General features: G+C 46.1%; 1 protein-coding gene across 1 annotated transcript in view; it reads right to left on the bottom strand.

The window, feature by feature from the left end:
- Positions 1 to 22,880, bottom strand: part of LOC138581135 (fer-1-like protein 4) — a 1,598,034-nt gene that overhangs the window by 232,388 nt on the left and 1,342,766 nt on the right. The window contains exon 37 of the mRNA XM_069652231.1: positions 17,119 to 17,289. Coding sequence (XP_069508332.1) covers positions 17,119 to 17,289 — 171 coding nt within the window. The remainder of the gene's footprint in view (positions 1 to 17,118; positions 17,290 to 22,880) is intronic.

Here is a 22,880-nt window from a genome sequence, read left to right on the forward strand (position 1 = left end):
AGAGTGTTATACTGGGCGGAGTCGTGGATAAATACGACGGCTCCGCAAAGACCCTTCGTGCATTCCTGGATTCGTGCTTGGTTCATTTTACCTTCAAGCCTTACTATTTTGCGACCCCCAGGGCCAAGGTGGGTTTTATAATCTCTCACCTTTCCGGGAATGCCTTGACTTGGGCCACTCCCCTCGTTAACTCTAGCGATGCCCTCCTGGACGATTATGATGGGTTTATACGTGCCCCAAAAAGACATGTTTGACCGCCCTGAGCAGGTCTATAACGCACAAGAATGCTTGTTAGACTTTCAGCAAGGGGCCCAGGATATGGTCACATATGTGACCCGATTTAAACAACTGGCAAAGGAAGCCGACTGGTCCACTGAGGAGAGTTTTACCCTGTTCAGGAGAGGATTGAACAAAGAAATTAAGGATGAGCTGGCCAGAGTGGCACGACTAAGCTCATTCCAGGCATTAATGGATCTTGCCATGCAGATTGACTTCCGTATCCAGGAAAGGAAGTCAGAAAAGAAGAAATCCAGGGGAACTCTTTCCAAGGTATCATTTGAGGGTACCCCCAGACCGGAAATCAACCCAAGCCCAGTTTCAGAATCCGAGCCTATGCAGATTGGGGCCTTTCGTGGACCCATATCTCCACAAGAGAGAATGAGCAGAATTCATACGGGCTTGTGCATGTACTGCGCCTCAGATAAGCATTTGGTTAGAGAGTGTCCTTTAGCACCCCCTTGGCGTTCGGGAAACGCCAGCTCCCGATTCTAGATGGAGCAGAGCTTCGGGAGAGAGATGTTTGCTCCACATCCATTCCATCCTTGAACTCTCCTGGACAAAACAATTTGGTGGTACTGTAGGCCTTTTTATCACCATCCAAGAATACAAACTATTCCATTTTGGCCCTGGTAGACTGCGGAGCTATGGGAATTTTCATCGATCATGAGTGGGTTGATAAACATCAGATTCCCTATGAGTCACGAAGCACCATGCAGCCTGTGGAGGCTATCGACGGAAGACCCCTCACATCAGGACCCATAAGCTTTCAGACCAAGGAGATACAGCTTTCAATAAATCACCATCGAGAACTGATCAGGTTTGACATTATTAAGTCAGCTCATTACCCCTTGGTATTAGGCATGCCCTGGCTACAGAAACACAACCCATATATCAATTGGTCTGCGGGTTCCCTATTCCTAGGCTCAGAGTTTTGTATGTCTCATTGTCTATCCCTAGAACCTCCATTAACACACCCAAAGGAAACAACAAAGGAACAACAGACACCACTAATGGTATTCAATGTCATGCAAGTTCCTGAAGTCTACCAAGCTTATGCTGATGTGTTTTCGACTGCCATTATCCAGGCCTTACCCCCACACAGACCTGAAGACTGCGCAATAGATACGGAACCCTCTGCAGTGATTCCCTTCGGCAGGATGTTCATTCTTTCCGAACCCGAGAAGAAGGCCCTAAGAAAATACCTGGATTCCAACCTTCAAAATGGCACCATAAGACCTTCAAAATCTCCTGCTGGTGCTTCTCTATTCTTTGTTCCCAAGAAGGATACCAAGGAACTCAGACCCTGCCTTGATTATTGCGGGCTAAATCAATGTACCCTCAAGGATCGGTACCCATTACCCCTGATTTCGGATATCCTGGAAGCAGTGAGAGGCGCAGTGATATTCACCAAGTTGGATCTCAGGGGCGCCTATCATTTGATCCGTGTCAGGGAAGGAGACGAATGGAAGACCGCCTTCAGAACACCCTTTGGCCATTTTGAGTACCTAGTCATGCCCTTCGGATTGGCTAAAGCTCCGGCAATTTTCCAACGCTTTATGGATTGGGTGTTCTCTGACATGCTGTTTCTCTTTGTTATTGTATATCTGGATGACATACTGATCTTTTCCAAGGATCCTAAACAACATGAAGAGCACGTGAAGGCAGTGTTGCAGAGACTCCGAGATCATAAACTCCTGGCCAAACCTGAAAAATGTTTGTTTCATGTGACCTCCGTTCACTACCTAGGGTTTATTCTTACCCCAGAAGGAATCGGTATGGACCCTTCAAAAGTAAAAGCCATATTGACCTGGCCCGCTCCTACTTCTGTGAAACAAATTCAATCTTTCCTGGGACTCGCCAATTTCTACCGGAAATTCATATCTAATTTCTCCGAGATAGTTCAACCGATTGTTGCTCTCCTGAAGAAACACACTCCTTTCCTCTGGTCAACACCACAAGATATGGCGTTCCAGCGTTTAAAGACAGAGTTCACGCAAGCTCCTATCTTGGCTCAACCCGATACTAGCCATCCTTTCCTGGTAGAAACGGACGCTTCAAATTATGCCATTGGCGCAGTCCTGAAACAAGAATTAGGAGATAAACTGGAACACCCAATTGCTTACCTCTCACGAACTCTGACTCCTAGTGAAACACATTATTCAGTCCTGGAAAAAGAATTGTTAGCCATCCGCCAAGCCTTCACTGAATGGCGACATCTACTTTTGGGAGCTAAACATCCAGTTCAGGTCCGTACTGACCACCAAAACCTTCAGATTCTACAGTCTTTGGAGTGTAGGAACAGTCGTCAGGCACGTTTGGCATATTTCTTTGCCCAGTACCAGTTCCATATCACTCACGTTCCTGGATCACAATACCTGATCGCCGACGCCTTATCTTGAAGACCTGACTACGAGCCCACTGAAGACAAGGCATATCCTCAGATGTTTTCCCCCAAGATCTTTGTGGCCCAGGCAGTCAACCTCCTCGAAGAAATCCAAACCCAAACCCAATACTCTGATCTGTGGAAGGACAAATCCAAAAGAAATCCTTGGAATGTAAAGGTCCGGGAAGGTTATTTATTCAAAGACAATCTGTTGGTCATCCCTACAAAAAGACTACAACAAAGAATAATGAATCTCTGCCACGATACCCTACACTCCGGAGATCGTTGTGTCACCAATACCCTCAGTCTGATACAAAGGCAATTCTGGTGGCCTAGGATGGGACCCGACGTACGGCAGTACATTCAATCCTGTGTTGTCTGCAGTCAAAATAAACACAATAACAAGAAACCAGCGGGCCTTCTACTACAACCTACATTGCCAACTAGGCCTTGGGAGATTATCGCCACAGACTTCATTGTGGAACTGCCACCATCCCGTGGGTATACCACCATCATGGTTACCATAGACCTGTTCACTCATATGGCTCATTTTACGCCCCTGCGTAAATTACCATCCTCTTCTGAACTAGCAGGAATCTTCCTGGAACACATATTCCGTTTGCATGGACTCCCTTCCAAGATCATTTCGGATCGCGGACCTCAATACATCTCACAATTCTGGAAACATCTCTGTCAATGCTTAGGGATCCAACGTGCCCTTTCGTCAGGTTACCACCCTCAAACCAACGGAATCACAGAACGTGTCAACCAAACCCTGGAACAGTATCTTCGATGCTTCGCCACCAAGGTCCAGGATGACTGGTCGCTCCTGATACCCGTGGCTGAATTCGCTTACAATAATTCTGACCATTCGGCACTTAAGATCAGCCCCTTTTATTGCAGTCAAGGATTTCATCCGTCGGTCCTACCTTCTGTTCTACCCCAATCTACGCCAGTACCTACAGTTGACTCCTGGATCGAAACCCTTGTCAACATACATAAAGAAGCCAAGGAATTTTTGGAGAAGGCCAGGAAACAGACCAAGAAATATGCAGATTACAGAAGAAGACCTGACCGTTCTTATGCAGTCGGTGATCAGATCTGGTTGTGCTCCAAATTACTACCCCGACATCTACGGCCTAGTAAACTGGCCCCTCGGTACTATGGTCCATTTTCCATTAAAGAAATTATAAATCCTGTTTATTATCGGATCGAGTTGCCTGAATCCTGGAAGAAGATACACCCAGTGTTTCACACATCCTTATTGAAACCCTCCTATCCATCCTCCCAAAAACCCTCCAGACCTCCTCCTATACTGGTCGATGACCAATTGGAATATGAGGTATCTCGGATTTGTGACTCCAGGTATAGAAGGGGCCAGCTTCAATACCTGGTAGAATGGAAAGGATATCCTGCTAGCGAAAGAACCTGGGAACCTCTCTCAAACATCAAGGCCCCACGGCTGCTCAGAAGGTTACACCTCATCCACCCGGGCAAACCAGGAGGGAATGGTCTTCGGAGGAGGCATGCTGTCATGAATCGCAGGGTGCGCCCCTTTTGGGCCTCATGGTCCTTGTCACAACGGACTTATACACATTAATACCTCCAATATGGCCGTCCAACGCATTCCCTTCCCCTCCATGCGTTGGACGTAACCTTTCTCTATTTCTAGACCACGCCTTCTGCGGCTCTGCGCGTCTCAATGCTATAGCGATTAGCAACCAGACGTGTGCTCCGTAGCTCGCGATTCTTCTCCTTTCCACTCCGCTATCCCTTCCTCGAACCCCCCCTTCTTCTTCCTCCTGGATTCTAGTTCTAGCGAACTTACCTTGCCTCCTGGATTCCTGGATTCGACCTCCTGGAAAACTGAACGCATTCTGGATTCGGCAGAGACACGGCCGCCTTCTTCAAAACCCGATCCATCCGAAAGAAGGCAGCCTCCAAGAACACCGGTAAAGAACGGATTCAGGTGAGAGGGGGGGGGACTCCTTGACAGTTGTACAAAGGTATATCCAGGCTTGCTCTGTCTGTAATCAAAACAAACATGACAACAAGAGACCAGCGGGTCTATTGCAGCAACCTCCACTTCCAACAAGGCCTTGGGAATTCATAGCAACAGTCTTCATTGTGGAATTACCACCTTCCAGGGGATACACAACCATCATGGTCACCATAGATTTGTTCACCCATGTGGCCCATTTTACACCTCTGTTTAAACTGCCATCCTCGTCAGAACTTGCTGGAATCTTCCTGGAACACATATTCCGACTGCATGGACTTCCTTCCAAGATCATATCAGACAGAGGGACCAAATACATTTCTCAGTTCTGGAAACATCTTTGCCAAATACTAGGAATCCAACGCGCTCTTTCCTCAGGATATCATCCCCAAACCAACGGAGCCACAGTGTGCGTAAACCAAACCTTGGAACAATACCTCCGTTGCTTTGCTACCAAGGTCCAGGACGATTGGTCCCTTTTAATACCAGTGGCTGAATTCGCCTATAATAATTCGGACCACTCTGCTATTAAGACCAGTCCTTTTTTCTGTAGCCAAGGATTCCACCCTTCGGTTCTACCCTCCATCCTTCCCCAGCCTACACCAGTTCCAACAGTCGATTCCTGGATTGAAATGCTCATTAATGTTCAAAGAGAAGCCAAAGAACAATTAGAAAAGGCCAGGACCCAGACCAAACTGTATGCGGACTCCAAACGAAGACCAAGCCCCTCCTACACAATAGGGGATAATGTTTGGCTGTCCTCGAAACTGCTACCACGGCATTTGCGACCAAATAAATTGGCGCCTCTATATTATGGGCCATTCCTTATAAAGGAAATCATCAACCCAGTGGCCTACCGACTCAAGCTTCCAGACTCCTGGAAGAAAATCCACCCAGTCTTTCACACGTCCTTGAATGAAGCCATATGTTCAGACCTCTCGAACTAATCTTCGGCCCAAACCAGTACTCATCAATGACCAACTGGAGTATGAGGTCTCCAGGATTTGCGATTCTAGATATAGACGTGGCAAACTCCAGTACCTGGTGGAATGGAAAGGATATCCCCCCAGTGAATGCACCTGGGAACCTATCTCAAATCTAAATACCCCCAGGTTACTCAGAAGGTTCCATCTCATACACCCGGCAAACCCAGTGGAACGAGTTTCCGGAGGAGGCATGCTGTCATGATCCATCGAAACTCGCCCCTTCTGGGCCTCCTGGTCCCTGACACGTCGGGCCTTACACTCCATAATACTACCAACATGGCGGCAAGCTCAGAATGCTGCTCGCCAGTCTTTACGTTCTACGCAGCGTCCTCTATAAAGAAGCCACAACCCTGCGGCCCTGCGCGTCTCAACGCTGCTACTAGCTGTGATCGGACGTGTGCTCCGAACCTTCTCTAGTGCTACTTGCTATCCCCTGTCCCCTGGATTCCCTTCTACCGACTTCTTCCCTTTTTTCCAAACTTTCCTGAATCCCTGCGTCGCTTCCGCGTGCCACCCTACTCCTTCTTGAATACTCCCGGAGTTTCCCGTGATCCTGGACCTCGAAGCTGAATGTAATCTGGAAGCCGAGGACAGCCGAGCGGGCTTATTCAAGTCCCGAACCATACGAAAGAAGACTCCACCTAAAGAGGACATCAGGCAACATAGACAGGTGAGAAGGGGGGAAACCTGTGACAGGCAGTTAGAGACAGTATAGTGTAAAAGAAGAGAAGGAAAAGAAAATATGGGTGTTGTCGGCATAAAGATGAAAAGAGAGATTTAAAGATGAAATAAATGCACAAAGGAGGCAATGTAAAGCGAGAAAAGCAAGGACAGACCCTTGAGGGACACTGTAAAGAACAGGGTGGGAGGGGGAGTCTATTCATCCCACGTTCCGAGTAAGAACATTGAAAATGATAGGAGTGGAACCATTGAAGAAATGAGCCAGATAGACCAAGAGTGGGGATGGAGGAAATGAGAAGAAAGTAATCAACAGTATGAAAAGCCGCAGAAAGATCCAGAAGGATGAGGATAGAAGAGCATTTGGAGTGACGAGCTGTGAGAAGAGTACTGGAGACATGCAAGAGGGCATTCTCTGTTGAGTGAGACGGTCAGAATTGAAGAGGAGGCAGAAGAGAATGAAGACTGAGATAGGCAGAAAATTGAGAATAGACAGCATGCTCAAGGAGTTTCAATAAGAATGGAAGAAGAGAAATTGTCCGAAAGTTAGCAGGATAGAGGGATCAATGGATGATCTCTTCAAAATAGGGAGAATAGAGAAGGAACGCAAGAATTAGAAAGGAAAGATTTAATAAGGGAGGTGAGATAAGCAAGAAGGTGAGGATATATTTAGGAAATGAAAGTAAGAGAAAGAGTGTCGGAGGGTAAGGCAGTAGGGTGGGCACAATTAAGAAGCACAGAAGTGTAAAGTCCGAGAGAGAGGAGAAAGAGGATAGTGAGTAAAGAGGTGGGGCGACTGGAGAAGGACAAGACGGGGTAGGAGAAGTAAGAGAAGAGTGCAGAGTAGCTAATTTAAATGTTAAGTAGTTTGCATAGTCGGAAGATGAAAGAGGTGAGAAAAGAGAAGGAAATGGTGGTTTAGGGGACACAATTGTATGAAGAAGTTGAAATAGACAACAAGGATGAGAGAGAGGAATTGTGAGTTCAGAAAAGTGTGATTCTTTTGCAGTAAGCAAAGCAAGATTGTAGAGAAGAGAGTGCAGAAAGATCACACGGTTAATGAGACTTTTTTCAACACCATTCGGCTTTGCATAGATGGCAACGGAGTGAAGTAAGAGCCGGAGTAAGTCAAGGTTGGGGGCATTTGCAGGTAGGTGAGATGGGATGGGTAGGATGAGTAGAATCAAGAGCAGCCAAATAGAGTGGCATTAAGGAAACTTGCAGCATCATTAGGAGAAAAGGAAGAAGAATGGGGACTAGAGGGGAGAGAAAAATAAAGTAGAGAAAGTAAAGAGGCAGAGTCGAAAGAGAAGAGATTACTACAAGTGAAGGTGGATATAGAGAAAGGGGTTGGGGAGCAGAGAAGGAAAGAAAAGAGAAAAAGAGAGTAGATGATGGTCTGAGAAATAAACAGAGTCAGCAGACAGAACCAGGAAGACAAAGTAGAGAAAAGATAAGATCAAGGCAAGAGCCAGATTGATGGGAAGGGGGTGTGGCAAGGAGATATGAGTGATAGGAATGAGAATCAGGATTTTAAATGGTAAATCCTAAGGTGTTGGCATTGAAGTGAAGGATTAACCCCCAGCATCTTGCTGGAGGCAAAATCTCCACTTCTCTCCTACCCAGTTTGATTATGATGTGTTGATTTGGCAACTTTTTTATTTTAGCTGTAAGCCAGTCATAGTCACATAACAAGCAACAATCGAGTGGAGGAGCCACATATTTCCACACTCTGGGCAGGCCCATTGTTATTCATGAAACTAATGACCCAAGCTCGAGTGGCTGTGCTAGTTATCTAACAATGAGTTGGAAGGTGACAAAGCTGAGTGTACATGCTGACCATGCCCATGCACTGATACAGTAGACAGCATCACATTGGCGCCACTCTGCTACTGTAGAACCAGCAGCATTGCTGCATCAGAGTGGGTGGTTTGGGCACGTGGTGTGGGCAGTAGCTAGGAAGCTGCAGTACATGCATCAAATAAATACGGCAGGTCGGACAGCACACACTAATTTGCCAGTGGCAGTGGTTTGGCCGGCACACCGCATACATAGCTCCAACGTGCCTCTTTTGGCAAAGGCACTAAGCAGGCGTAATTAAGGGGCCTTGTTATGCTGGGAATTGCCTCTTTCTGCTCTAGTATACAGACAACATGTGGTGCACCAATATGCAGGCATTTACTGATATACGCCGATTTACTGAGTCCTAAACCCATGCCAGCATTTCACTGTGATTGGTGCTGCACAGTCATCAGAGTCATTAGTGGGAAAGAGCAGCACCAGCACACATAGGATAGCAACAGGACAGTCACAGGAGAGCATCACGACAGCATCACCACCAGAGGGGCATGAGCATAGAAAAGACTACCGCCAAAGTGGAGTGCTTGTTGTGGCGCTGTTGCGTGGCTGCAAAATGGCCGCTGCCGAAAGCGCTTCGGCAGATGACCTTAATATCCTGAAGTATATCCTGCTTTCTGTGGTGTTTGGGAACAGAGACACAGCTCTCCAGCATTCGGAAGCTCTGCAGCACCAATCCTTTGTCTCTGCACTCCTGGCGACCCCCTGCTTGGGGAGATTGAGCCATGGCCTTGGTGGGTGGAGGCGACCCAGAGCCTGCTGCCTTTCTCCTAAACCGCACTGGCGCAGTGTCGGACGGAGGCGATCTGATCCCTGCAACTGTCCAGGCACTACCACCTGAGGGCCTGAAACTGACGAACCTAGCCGCTCCCTAGGGGCCTCGGGTTTGACAGGCTGTGCGAGCCAACAGGGGCCGCCAGCCGGGAGCTGGACACAAGACTTGTGGCACTGTGGGGGCGCTGTGAGCACGATGTGGGCTCCACACCAAGACCAGGACCAGGGTGGGTTCATTGCAGGGAAATGCACCCAAGATAATCTGTGCCGCCTATTCACCATAATCCATAATGTTGACACCGAAGTCCCGATTGTTGTGGCTGCACTCAAGGCTGAGAAGGTGTTCGATTCGGTGGAATGGCCTTTTCTCTTCAAAGTCTTGCAGAGATCTGGACTGGGACTGGTGTTTCTTCAGTGGGTCAAGCTTCTCTACACGGCTCCCAGGTCGGGTGTACTCACCAACAATGTTGTCTCTGATTATATTAAGCCTGTGCAAGGCACCAGATATGGTTCCTCCCTGTCCACTATTCTTTTCGCCCTAGCTGTTGAACCGCTGGCATGCACCATTAGAGATTACCATGCACATAGAGGGGTTAAAATCTACTCCCACATTTAATCCATTTCCCTTTATGCAGATGACATGCTATTATATGTCAACCACCCCAAACAGAATCTGCAACCTTTAGTGCAAGAGATTGGTGAACTCTCCGGGCTGAAAATTAACTGGTACAAATCAGAGGTGCTGCCATTGACACCTGATATATGCCATGAGGACATTGGGGTCATGTTTAAATGGTGCCCTCGGGCAGGGACGTCATTTTACTAAAATGCTTGGGATAGTGCAAGTGACATCAAATGACCCTTGACCTCTAATGACATCACAGGAAGTGATGTCATTTGACCCCGCCCCAAGTGACATCACAGAAAGTGATGGCACATAACCTTCAGATGCGTCTAACACCCGTGTTTCCAGGCGCTCTCATTTCAGACAGATATAAGAACCGAGGAACAGATGGAGGCGTGATTTGTCCACAATCACACATTTCAGGAATGTAATTTTCCTGATTTGACATGGGGCCTATATGTAAAGCATACATAATGCAGTACACGGTAACCAAAATCTCTAACGCAGGCTACAGCTAGTGTATGAAACATCTATAGATGAATGGACACAGAAGTACTCGTTATCTGTGGCACTGATCTGTTAAACAAGCCAAAAAAGCACTGACCTGGGAGGCGTGCACTGTCTGTTTACCCAGGAGCAAAATGCTGCATGAGCAAGGCCTGAACATTAAAATAATTGACCAGGATTTAGTATCAACAACGTTCCTTGGTAATTAATGTATCTATGAGTCAGCTACCACTACGATAGAAGAAACCTATTGTGCTGGTGTAATCTGGGGCCATCTGTCTCCATGTGCGTTTATCTTTAAGTTATGTGACAAGCAACCACATGTTGTCCCCCACAACCCAGAGCCGAACATAACACTGTAATGTCCAAGGCTTTGATACATGATTCTTCTTCAATCTTGTTTAATGGATAGAGGTGTGGGGAGAGGGGGCTGCACTTCTCTCAAGAGTGGGGCCAATGCATCTACGATTTTCAGAGCTCTATGTCCGAGGTGCGTTACTCAATGACACCCCCAGGACTGGCCTGTGAATGCAGCTTCCACAAAGCCCTTTCTGAGAAGGAGATCGAGTGTGGAGGGGTGGGTCACTCCTTGGCTCTCTCGCTTTTGAGACACTTTTTCAAGCGTTTATTTTCTTAAACAGTGTTGCACCAGAGTAGGGTCCTGGTCGAGTTTGTGGCCCCTTTCAACCATTCACTTCACATTTGAATGCGTTCAAGGTGAGCAGAGCGCAATCAGTGGCCTAGAACAACATTTGGGACACCTATGTGAGCCATGCTGAGCTCCCCCATCCCCCGCTGCAGCTCCTTAACAAAGCACAGGGCAAGCCACACCTCGGGCCGGCCCAGACCACCATGTGTGCGTAATGTCCATGATGATTATGCAGTAGCAGGGGCATGCACTACTCCCAATGAAAGAAGTAAATATGTTTGTTAATAAAAGCTTAAATGTTTCACCTAGCGTAGAAAGAAGGGGCAGTGCCTGGCCCCAAATATACCAGCCACCGAGGGTGTAAATATTTGACACAATTATGCGATTGCAACCAAGCATAGCAGGGGGCCTGAACTAACAAAAGCGGATTTTGGTGGGTCGGGGGTATTCTTCCCCCTCCCATGAGAAAATGTTTTAAATAATGGGTTAAAACTGTGCATTACACAGCACACTTTCTGTGAATATTTGGGAAAAAGGCCAGACCGTTTGCAGTCGATTTTGTACGGTAACTTGTGAAAAAAAGTATATAGATGCAAGTCGCCAAAAGTGCACAAGCACATTTCCCAATGCATTGTCATGCGGGTCCCTTCAATATATGCCAGTATAAAAAAATGTTCATGCTGGATGGCTCATACATTTCCATGCTGGCTCCACCAACATATGCTAGTATTCCCATATAAGAGCATACTCATGTTCACTTTGAGATTTTTTTTATAGTATCATTACTGGCACTAGGAACAAAGATGGCTCTGCCAATATATGCCAGTACTCCTATGTAAGAAAATAATACAGTTGATTTTGCTGTTAAAAATGACAAGCCCCAATAAGAAAACATGTCCAAACTGGTTCCGATCTAAGCCAGTCTAGCCCCATAATAACACTTATCATGCTTGCTTCATCATAGATGCACAGTTAATAAAAAGTCATGCTACTGTAAGAGATATACAGGCCGCTACACTAAAACATCATTCTAGAGAGGTAATATTACTTATCATGCTTGCTTTATCAAAGATGCTGAGTAATAAGCAATGGCTATACTAAAATGCCAGTTTAGCCAGGTAATGACACACATGAACTTGGCTTTGTCCGAAAATACCAGTAAAACATGCAAAATCAATAAAGGATGTGCCAAAAATGCTCTATACACACACACACACACACACACACACACACACACACACACACACACACCCCCTCCCCCCCCACCCCATTCACTCACCCATAAACCTCTCACGTCCGCTTGCACTGTATTGTCCACACAGGATCGCACCCAACCACCCAGAACATTGAAACACACACTATCACATTCTTACTCATTCCTCACCACTCACTGACCCATAGCATATACATACATCTGACACACACTTCACACATGCAAAATACACATCACATTACAAAAAAAAGCCTTCTTACCTGTTTTTCCAGCTTCGGTTCATCACTCCAGGCCACCCTCTTCTCCTCTGTGCTGCTCACAATCAGGTACCAGGAAGCTGGAAGAGCTTCCAAGTTACTGTATATGTGCTGCGAGGAAGCCAGAGGAGAAGGGGTAGGTGCTGAACACAGCATTTGACATGTGCCACATGTCACGGTCAGCTCCAACCTCTACTAAGTGCTTCCTTCTCGTGCTGCAAGCTCCGGCCTAGCCTTCACCCTGATGGGTGAGGAAATGGGCCCGGGGACCCCCAAGACCTGGTGTGGCTGGGGCCCCCGCACCACAGGGGCAGCGAGGGCCCCAGCTATTCCAGTGCACAGTATCTTCCATTTTTTTAATACAGGGATAGCAAGGGAGGCTGCAACCCATGGAGACCCCCAAATGACTTTCCTGCACACGGGGTATTAGATAATCGGGGGTAATGGTATCAACGCCCCCCACATCCCACTACACCGACAATTATTTGCTAGCTTTGGAGCAGCTGGAGCATAAAGTGGACGCCTGGATATTTCTTCCATTATCGCAGGCTGCTCTTATCTCCCTCGCTAAAATGGTAATTGTCCCAAAACACCTGTATATTATTAATAACGTGCCTATCTCCTCCGCAGCTTCCTTCTGGATGCACCCGAAGAGCCTTATGGTGTGGCTGATTTGGGGGGGGGGCAGACAAGCCAGGATCTCTTATGATATACTGACTCAACTGTATGAGAAAGGTGGCGTTGAATACCCTGACCTGTATGCATACTATTTGGGTGCACAATTGCAGTATACAGTATGGTGGTGGTTCGGTCCACAGAGCTACCACAAGTTGCATTGGAAAGGGGATCACCTACCCAGATAACCTGAGGACAGTTGTGGGGGAGGCGGGACCCCGTGAGGAAGCAGGAGATTCAGCCAGTGGATGTTACCTGCAAAGCATGGGACCTGGTGAGTCAATTGGTGGGAGGGGAAGAGCTATATGCCCTGGGCTTTGCCATCTATGGTGTTCACAGTTTAGCTATTACACACAAAAAGATATTCAGGCTTCACTTTAAGAGGCTGGGGGTATATGATACAGGACGGGAAGTTTATCTCGTGGGACGTGCTTTAGGGAAGAGGAGAATTGACTGCTGTAACCATGCTACTGTACTCCAGACTGAGGGAGGTGATGCGGGCAAGGTGGCCATGGTTTCCAGACTCCAGCGATATCCCCATTGGTTCAATTTGTCACTCACCCCCCAGACACACTAAACTGGTATCCTCACTATATAGGATTATTAAACCGTTAAAAATTGACAACCAGATTAAGTTAAAAGAAAAGTGGGAAACTGCCCTGGGGAGGGAACTGTCTGAACTGCAATGAAAATGTATCTGCATTTAAACACGTAAACTGTCATTGAATAACTGTTTCCAGTTGATCCATTTCAAATCCCTACATCAGACCTATTACACCCCAGCCCAGCGTCAGAAATGGTACCCTGACAGATCTGCTAAGTGCTATAGATGCCCCCAGGATCCGGCAGACTACTTACACGTGGTGTGGGAATGTGCGCAGATACGCTCACTTGGGGAGCAGATCAGAGTGGCGGTTGGGCAGATGCTACAATGTCAGCTGCTAGAGTCCCCAGAAATATGGTTATTATGTTTGAAACTGGGACCCAGGCTGAGAAAAAGCTGTTGAGCATGGCTTCTGTTGTAGTGAGATCTCTGATGGCCAGAGCGTGGGGTAAACAGAGAGCTCCTTGTTTTCAAGAATGGTTGAACTGTCTGAATAACTGTGAGAGGCAGGAAACTCAGTATGCATTGTCCTTGGCGAGCAGGAGCCAACCTATTGACTATTGGGCCCCATTAAGAACTTATATGGCCAGTGCTGAGGTGGCCTCGGACAGAGGTGAGGAGTAAAGGACTGCAATATACTGGCTGTTCAAAGTGTAACAATGTTGGGGAGGGTCCAAAGAGGGATTGTTGCAGAGTGGGTGGGATTGTACAATATTTGTGAGCATTGTTGCTTGATGGTGCATAGGGAAAGTGGGAGGTGCGGGGGATTTTCCCTCTGGTCTTCAATTTTCCTTTTGTGGCGTGCTGTCTGCATTGTTTGGGGGGGTGCTGTTTCTTTTCTGTACTCCGTTGGGTATGGTTTATCATTGACTTGTTATTGAAAACAATAAAGCAAGTTTTTTTTAAAAAAGAGGAGTGCTTGTGCTGAGTCCCAAAACATTCATGAAGAACTTGATACAGCGGTTGACAGGCAAGTTCATAGTTCAGTAATGGTTTTGTCTGCATCAATTTAACAAAAGGAATAAAACATATTTACTTTAATTTCTGCGGATACATGGTTTACGTGCTCCATTTACCACATAAAGAATCAGAGAAACATACTAATGAAGACGATGGGCCTCATTACGAGGGTCGAGGTAGCCTTGCCAATAAAACCGGCAAGGCTACCGCCAAACTCGCAACTGGGTCCGGCACCCACGAACAGGCAATTACCGGGTCCTGGAACCGGTACATCCCCATTCCCATTAGCGCCCCATAGGGCTCAATGGGAATGGGGACATCGAATGCACCGGCACCTGGCTGGCAGACAGACACTTGCGAGCACAGCTCATAGTATGGCAGTAAGGTAGCAATGGGGCCGGTAGCGCTACCACCACCGTTTTTACCTTACGCCATACTTATAACGAGGCCCGATCTGTTTAAAGAAGCACTTCAACATTTGTTCTCTCATTTCAAAACTCAACTAGTTTGTTATGTTATCTTATGTTATGCTGATTGGCACTGCTAAATCATCCAGTCATCTCGATTTTGGCAGCAGCTATTTATTAGTATTTCTACATCACATATGTTCTGAGGCAGTTCCTCCATCACCTCGATTGAGCCCAGTGGCGTTGCAGCTCATACACCAAATATGCTGACACTGAGCAGAGCAGCAGTGGGTGGTGGCAACAGTGGGCGCGGAGCTGCCCACCTTTTTGTGTTACAGGCCTAATGGAAAATATTTATGCCCTGGCCCTTTCTTTTTTTTACAGATCATTACCCGGCCGAAGTTTGGGGGGCAGCCTCTCAGCCACTGAGGAATAGCGGAACGGGGGCATTACCAGTGGTAATCCCTCTGCTCCAAACCGCCTCACAGCTGGAGGCCACCATCTTCCCCCGCTGGGGAACGAGGTAAGTGTTGTCTAACCCCGCTCCCCTACCTCCTCCCCCATCCACAGAATTCCCTCCCCTAGCCCCACTTACCTTCTTTTCAGTCCATTTCAGGAGTGGACGCATGGTACAACTTATGTCCCCAGCGTGTCCACTCCATGGAAAGGAAGAAGGGACTACATATAGTCCTTTCTCTCCTTTCCATGGCGGTCATTTTTTGGTTTACTTTTTTTAATGGACGCCATGGAAAGAGAGAAGGGACTATGTGTAGTCCCTTCTCCAGTTACCATGGTGGCCATTTTTTTGTTTACTTTCTTCAATGGCCGCGATTGAAAGGGAAAATGGACTTTGTTTTCCCTTCCCTGGCTGCCATTTTTTTTTTACATTTATTTTTCTGCTGCAAAACACCAGAGCGTTTCGGAGCAGAAAAAAAATGCTTTTAGTACCCCTGTCTTACAGGCCAGGGTACTAATAGCAATAAGCCCCTTGCAGGGGGGGCATTACCACTTCAGATAATGCCCCGGGGCCTTCGTTAAGGCCCTGGCTTCACTTCAATTGCAGTCCAATCAATCTCTGACAATATTTGAGGGATAGCTAACGTCTTGAAAATTAAGTGTCAAATGTAAAGATTATGTTGGAATGATTCTGCCCAGGAATTTCAGAGCACAAAGCATTGTTGGAAATGAATGTTAACTATGACTCCAGCTCTTCCCGGTCCATCAATTTGTTGGCCTTTTATTTTAGGTCAAATTAATTTAGATTTTTGCTTTTAGCTTTTCCCCTTACTTTTGTTCCTATTCATCCTACCTCTGATGCCTTACGCCTTTCCCTTGAACACAGTGTTTAGTTTAGTTTTAAACGAAGGCTTACCACTAACACATTATACAAAAAGGTTACGGAAATGTGGGTCTGCATTACTATTTCTCTTGAAGGCTATACGGAAACAACTAACATTTGCATTACCATGACTTCTAGCAATTGCCATGCATATAAGAATGCATATAAGAATCAGAGCAAAGAAAGACTTACGTTCAGCCTAAAGGTTGACAAATAATTATTTGTAATAATAACCTTTGTATTGTTTTTTGTAAACTATATAGTTTATACATTTTACATTGGATTTTTAACTGAAAGGGTTTGATACAAGTGAATTTCTTATATTTGTATTTGATCTGATGTTTTATGTGTTTTTATTGTCCCTTACATTATCATCTGTGCACATTTTTGGGATAAATTATCATGGGAATAAACTTGTACTTGAACATGAGTTGGGTTTCTGTTAGTTGCAGACAAAAATAAAGCTCATAATGATATATCTTACTACTATATCTGCTACGTCTTGTAGCTCAATCTGTAATGTTACTGCAACTAATACTACTGCTACTACTACTTATAAAAGCACAAGTATCATTACTACAAGAGCAATTAATTATTCTACAGCTACTAAAGCTAGTGTGTTTCCACTACAATGACTAAAACTACCAGTACCACTACTACTACCACAATTACTAATAGTGTGCTTAATAGCACAGCTCATATGTGTACTTGGAGTACTAATCCTGTTGCAATACTAATACTACTGCTCTGTCAAATGGGCACTATTTTGAGAACAACCATGTTTTCTTTTATGCACATTCTGGGACAAGTTTTCCATGCACTCTGTGTGTTTGTAAAATTACATTGATAACTACATATTGTAACTGACAGTTAGAGCAGTGCCACTTACTAGCCTCATTAATAAATGTATTGTCGGGTAAACTTACGTGTCATATTGTGAGGCTATTCCACAGTTTGCCATGTGCTTGCTGTAGAATCGGTTCTCCAGGTCAATCTTGGTCTCTCCAATCAAATCATCTGACCCCACCATGTCATGATCAAACACAGATATCAGGATCTCGGATTCCATGGGGAAGGACACAGTCAGCTCAAAAACTCTGAACAAAACAAAGTGATTTTACTACATTGAGAAAGGAATGTCTAGGAACGCTAGAATCATGATAATGCATCTTGCCTATCTATAAATCTTTGAACAGAAAATTAATATTTAAACACGTTAGATACAGCACATGTTATGTTGAAAATACAAATTTAAATTAGAACTGTGAATACGCCAAACTGTATATGAGAGATAATTTAAGGCAAAAACTCATATTTTGATCTCTTGCACAACACAGCCTGTTGAATTTTTTTTTAACATATATTTAAAGGTCATAGTTCCTCACCCAAGTCCAAAAGAGTGAGCACATTCTAAGCCTAAATCAAGTGAGTGCATGTGCTGAAGGTTCTTGTTTTACAGTGTATATCAAACAAATGTACAATGATAATCTACTTTAAAAGAATGTGATCTTAAAACCCTTCAACATAAACAGGGTGAATTGTGTAGTTTAAATAAGTATTTAATGATCCTGAGACCTTTTCTAATAATATTTTTATATAATGAAGGGTGATATGATATGATATGGCATTCTTAAAGCGCCTATACACAAGTGTTTCAAGGCACGGCGAGGCAAGGGAGGGGGAACAGAGGGAAGACAGAGACAACGATCTTTGTAGGCCAGGTGTCATTGAGATTGCGCAAGGGGGAAGGGGAAAGGTGCGGAGGGGAGAGGGAGGGGAAAGTTCAGTGCATCGAATCAACAATAAAAAATAAATAGAATAAATAACAGCAGTAAATAAAAGTGCGGCCAGCTGGTGGCAAGTTCAAGGGTAAGTGCAGACATCATGTACCAAGTGTTGGTGAGAGACTGAAGGGATACAGAAAACAGCCCCCAAGTGCAGGGGTTGTCAGGGAGGCAGTGCAGGTGTGCAACTGGTGGGGGAGGGGACCTGGGCCCGAGATTAGAGGGTGGTCAGGTAAACCAGTGCAGTTTCAGTTTCAGCCAGGAGTTCAGCAGGGGAGAGGAGGAGAAAACGCAGAAGCAAAGAGGAAGGTTTTGAGGTGCTTCCGGAAGCAGAGGTGGTTCTCCTCAAGTTTCAGGGAGGCAGGGAGGCTGTTCCAGAGGGATGCCCCAGCCGAAGAAAGAGATCTACCACCAACTCGTTGCTTGGAGAAGCGACTGACCCTGAGGGAGTTGGAGGCGGATGAGAGAAGATCTTGAGAAGGGAGATATTTAGGAAGAGAAAGTTGAAGGTATTGCGGCTCCAGGCCCCAGAAGGCCTTGTGGACAATGCAGAGGGTTTTGAACTTAATCATCGCAGCCACTGGGAGCCAGTGCAGAGATTTCAGTCCTGGAGAGATATGATCCCTGGTCTTGAGGCCAAGGACAAGTCTTGCAGTCCTATTCTGGATGAGTTGAAGAGGGCGGAGAGTAGAAGCAGGTAGATTTAGAAAAAGGCTGTTGCAGTAGTCCAGCCTAGAGAGAACCAGAGCTCTGGAGACAGTGAGCTTCTGGGGGAAGGAGAGGAGAGGAAGAATACCTCTGAGGAGGTGCAGCTGGTAGTGTGACTTCTTAGAGATGTCAGAGATGTGAGGAGAGAAGGAGAGTGTGGAGACGAAGATGACCCTGAGGTTTTTAGCCTCGCAGGTGGGAGCAGGAAGACGGCCAAGAGAAGCCGGCCAGAGAGTGACAGGAAAGGAGGTAGCGGGTGTGCTGATGAGGAGAATCTCAGTCTTACTGGCATTAAGGCAGAGATAATTGGTGGCACACCACTCCTGGATAGCAGACAGACAGTCAGAGATGAGAGAACAAGAAGAAGTGGCTAAAGGTAGCCTGAAAATGACCTGAGTGTCATCCGCATAGCACTGAAACTTGGGGCAGAGAGCAGCAATGCGGTGGGTGAGAATGCCAGGTATTGGTTGAACAGCCAGGGAGACAGGCTAGACCCCGGGGGAACACCACAGGTAGAGATAGAGATAGAGGAGAGGAAGGACCCAAGTTGGACCTGGAAGGGTCGATCAGAGTGAAAAGAAGTCAGCCAAGCCAGGGCCTAACCAGTGATACCTAGGTTATCACAGAGACGATTGAGCAGGATGGCATGGATGACCGTGTCAAAGGCAGAGTGAGATCAAGTAAGAAAAGGACACAGGGGGTGGGGGAATGAAGTTTGGAGAGCAGGTCTTCATGGATGTTCAGGAGAGCAGTTTCTGGCCTTCTGGCAGCTCTGAAGCCAGACTGATGGTCATGAATATAATCAACAGATTCAGTGTGAAGATTAAGCTGGGAGATGGCCAGCATTTCCAGGAGTTTGCCCAGGAAAGGAGTGATGGAGATTGGGCGATAGTCAGCTGGGCAGGACGGGTCGGCAGAGGGTTTCTTAAGAAGAGGGTGCACAAGGGAGTGCTTTGGAGGGGGAGGGGAGACTCCCGTGGTGAAGGAGTGGTTGCAGAAGTCAGCCAGAGCAGGTGGATGAATACATGATGTAAAAATACAGTTAAAATCTTTGCAGAGATGCAGATAAAGAGTAAGTCAAGACAGGCTAATTGTTCTGTATATAAATGACAGTGGACCAATCAATTATTAGTAATGGTAGCATGATCAGCAATAAAGATTCATCAAATATATCCCATATTCTCCTTAAACAAAATTATGGTCATGCAATACCATTTTGGAACAAGCTTAACTGCAAACATTCAACAAACATGTGAAGCAAGTTCTCAAATGAACTATTAACTCCTCCGCCGGCCTCAGGAAGCATCCGAGTACCACAAATTATTCTGAGTATAGTATAACACATGAAATTGAGTACCATGTAATGGTGTTAATGCTGTACAACTCACACACAAGAAAAGAAAGAGATAGATTGGCTATTTTGGGAAATAGCTGAAATACTGTTTGGCAAAAAATGTATATCCTACCTCGTGAAGTTTGCCTTGATTTGTGTTAATAAAAACAACTTAGCTTTAAGTGTGTGGGTAAGAGTAGTATCAACTATTCTTTATAGTCTTAATATAATGTATTTAAAATAAGAGGGATCACAAAATAAAGTGTTCCATCTGAGTCTAACTTTCCGCTGAACAGACGTGACTTATTATGAAGTCAATAATATTGTTTGCCAGAAGATTTTAATCTGATTTCAAGTGGCAGCTGTGATGATGTACCCTGCCTAGCCCTTAGGGTGTGTGTGAGGGTGCATATTGGCTGGGTGCCACCACCTGCTACGTGCCCTGGGGCAGCACAAAGAGGATACACTAGTTATTGCATTACTGGGTGCAGGAGCAGGGATCTGCAACAATAAACGTTCTCAACTGACCCTTTAAAGAACCTGATCTTGGAGGCAAAGTCAATGGCCACTCCCTGTGTCCATGCAGACCCACGGAAATCATGTATTGATATTTCAAAGTCTCAGTTCACCAAATTGAGTTCCCAGCATGGCTTCTCTCACAGAGGTACAGCAGCATGCCAGGGGTACACAGAGTTGTCCTGCTGCCTCTGCTTTGCAAACTCTTCATATAGATTTTTAAATACCTTTTCCAGACTGAGAGTTCCAAGATGGTGAACTTTCCTAATACAGGCTTAAAAAGTGGAATGGAGCGCCCATCAAGGAAAGCATAAAGCACATCTAAAGCCTCACTGTTGTTACAATCCCAAACTAGAAGCAATTAGTAGTCACAGATGCAAGTCATAGCCAGAACCCTGACACTGGAAGGGAGCAAGTCGCTTTATAAATTCAAACAGAGATACAAAGAGTGTGGGTGTTTGGAGTAGCAGAACAAATAGATGTGAAGAGGTGAAGGTACAGGAGGAGCTGAAATGCAGAGAGCACTAGGTGCAAAAGGGGGTGGAGGTCCAGAGAGCCATTGTACAGGAAGCAAGGCAACAAAAGTCTACTTGTTGTCTCTGAGATACAGCGGAGGAAGGAGCTTTTTGGTGAGGAAGCAAGAAGGTCAGCCAACAGAAAGTCTGAGGGTCTAAAGTGAGACTCAGAACTAGTCTCCAGGCATGTGTCATGATTCCTGCCCCTCATGTCCCCAGCCCTCCAAGATGTCAGGCTGGAGCCAGGCCACGATCACCTACATGGCCCTCAAGGGCCTCTCCATCCCTCCAAAGACCCACTTGGAGTCAGACTTGGCGCTTGTGGCACCAGACTCACTCTCTCCCATAGGATAACATTGGGTATTGGACTTGTAGTGCATTGATGGGGACAAGATGGATGCCCCCACATATTTCGGTTCCCAGAACTGCATGTGCAGTCTAGTCTTTTGGGTGTGGTTCAGCCCAGAGACACCTGGGATACCGAGAGACTATTTAAGCCACGCCCAGGCTGAGAAACATGCTTTGTGTTTTCTGCACCTGCAGAGTGACACTCACCGTGTTCGGATCGGTCTCCAGTAGGCCTGCATCTTTCTTCTGCGCTCAGCTCCTGCAAGAACAAGAACACCGTTAGGAACAGTCTTACCTTGCGGCGCTTCTGCCCATCATTCATCGCTTCTTCTGTTCTGCGGGCATCTTCGGCGGTGTCATTCCCATCCCGACACGCCGCTTCCTAAGAAAACGGGAAAAGAACAGAAAAAAGGCATTAGTAAGCATTCAGCAAATCTTTGCTTATTTTTAAAGACTGTACGAGCTTCAAACACTTACCTGAATCCCAGCCGCTCTGGGGGAACTCTGTCTCCGGAACTTCTCACCCATCTGCAAGAGGGAAAAGACACTCCAGGTTAGCGTAGAAACATCTAGAGGCGCCGCATACCGCGCTTACCTACCATATTTCTTCTTCATAACCGGCATCCACGCTGAAAAACGTTGCGGCACCTAAAAGACACAGAAAAATAACTCAGTTCAATACAAATACGAAAGGGTCGCATCGCGCTATCACCCATCTTCAGCGCTACTCATCTCAGCAGCACGTTGCCATCCCCGGACGCCGGCCAGCATCTAAGGAAGGAAAGGAACAAAGTTAGAGAACTGTTCAAAAGACTCATTATACTTACCTGTCGGACTCTTGCCAGTGAAGTAACTAGGCAGCAAAGAGCCTGCATCAATCAACGCGCCCCTGCGCTGAAAGCAGGACAGAGAGCACACTTTCCAAGAAAACAAGGTGAGCTCTGGATCAAAGGGAAGGGTTGGACCCCGGGGAAGAAGGGGTTCAAGCACACAGAGACAATAGGGAGTTAAACTCTACCAATCCTGTGTTTTAGGCCCAGTCTCCAGTCGAGTAGACTCACCAGGTGAGCGTTACAGCATGAGTGAGCATCAGTTGGGCAAGGCAGAAAGTAAGAATGGCTCAGAAAACAGGATTGGCCCGAGACAGACAGAAAAGGGAGGACAGTAGCAGATGCCTAGACACCCTTCTAACTGCCTCACTTCCATGAAGCTTGCATGAAATTGCAATCTTCTCCTAGGCTTACCTAGGTTCCAAATGAATTAGGAAACCACAGAATCATCATCTTTGGTTTGAGTTTGAGGTTAGGAAACAGGGAGGGTCTAGAAAATGTAGAAGAACATGGGAAGGAACAGCCTTTTAATATCATTCATCCTTCCCATAAGAAAGGGAAAGTCTTGTTAGCATATGTCGAATCCCCACATGGTATGCATTATCCTGCTAAAATCATCTGATAACAGTAGAGTGATATCATGAGGGATTAGTA

This window comes from Ambystoma mexicanum, chromosome 3p (genome assembly GCF_040938575.1).
Source record: "Ambystoma mexicanum isolate Mex_15411 chromosome 3p, UKY_AmexF1_1, whole genome shotgun sequence".
NCBI classification, from domain to species: domain Eukaryota; kingdom Metazoa; phylum Chordata; class Amphibia; order Caudata; family Ambystomatidae; genus Ambystoma; species Ambystoma mexicanum.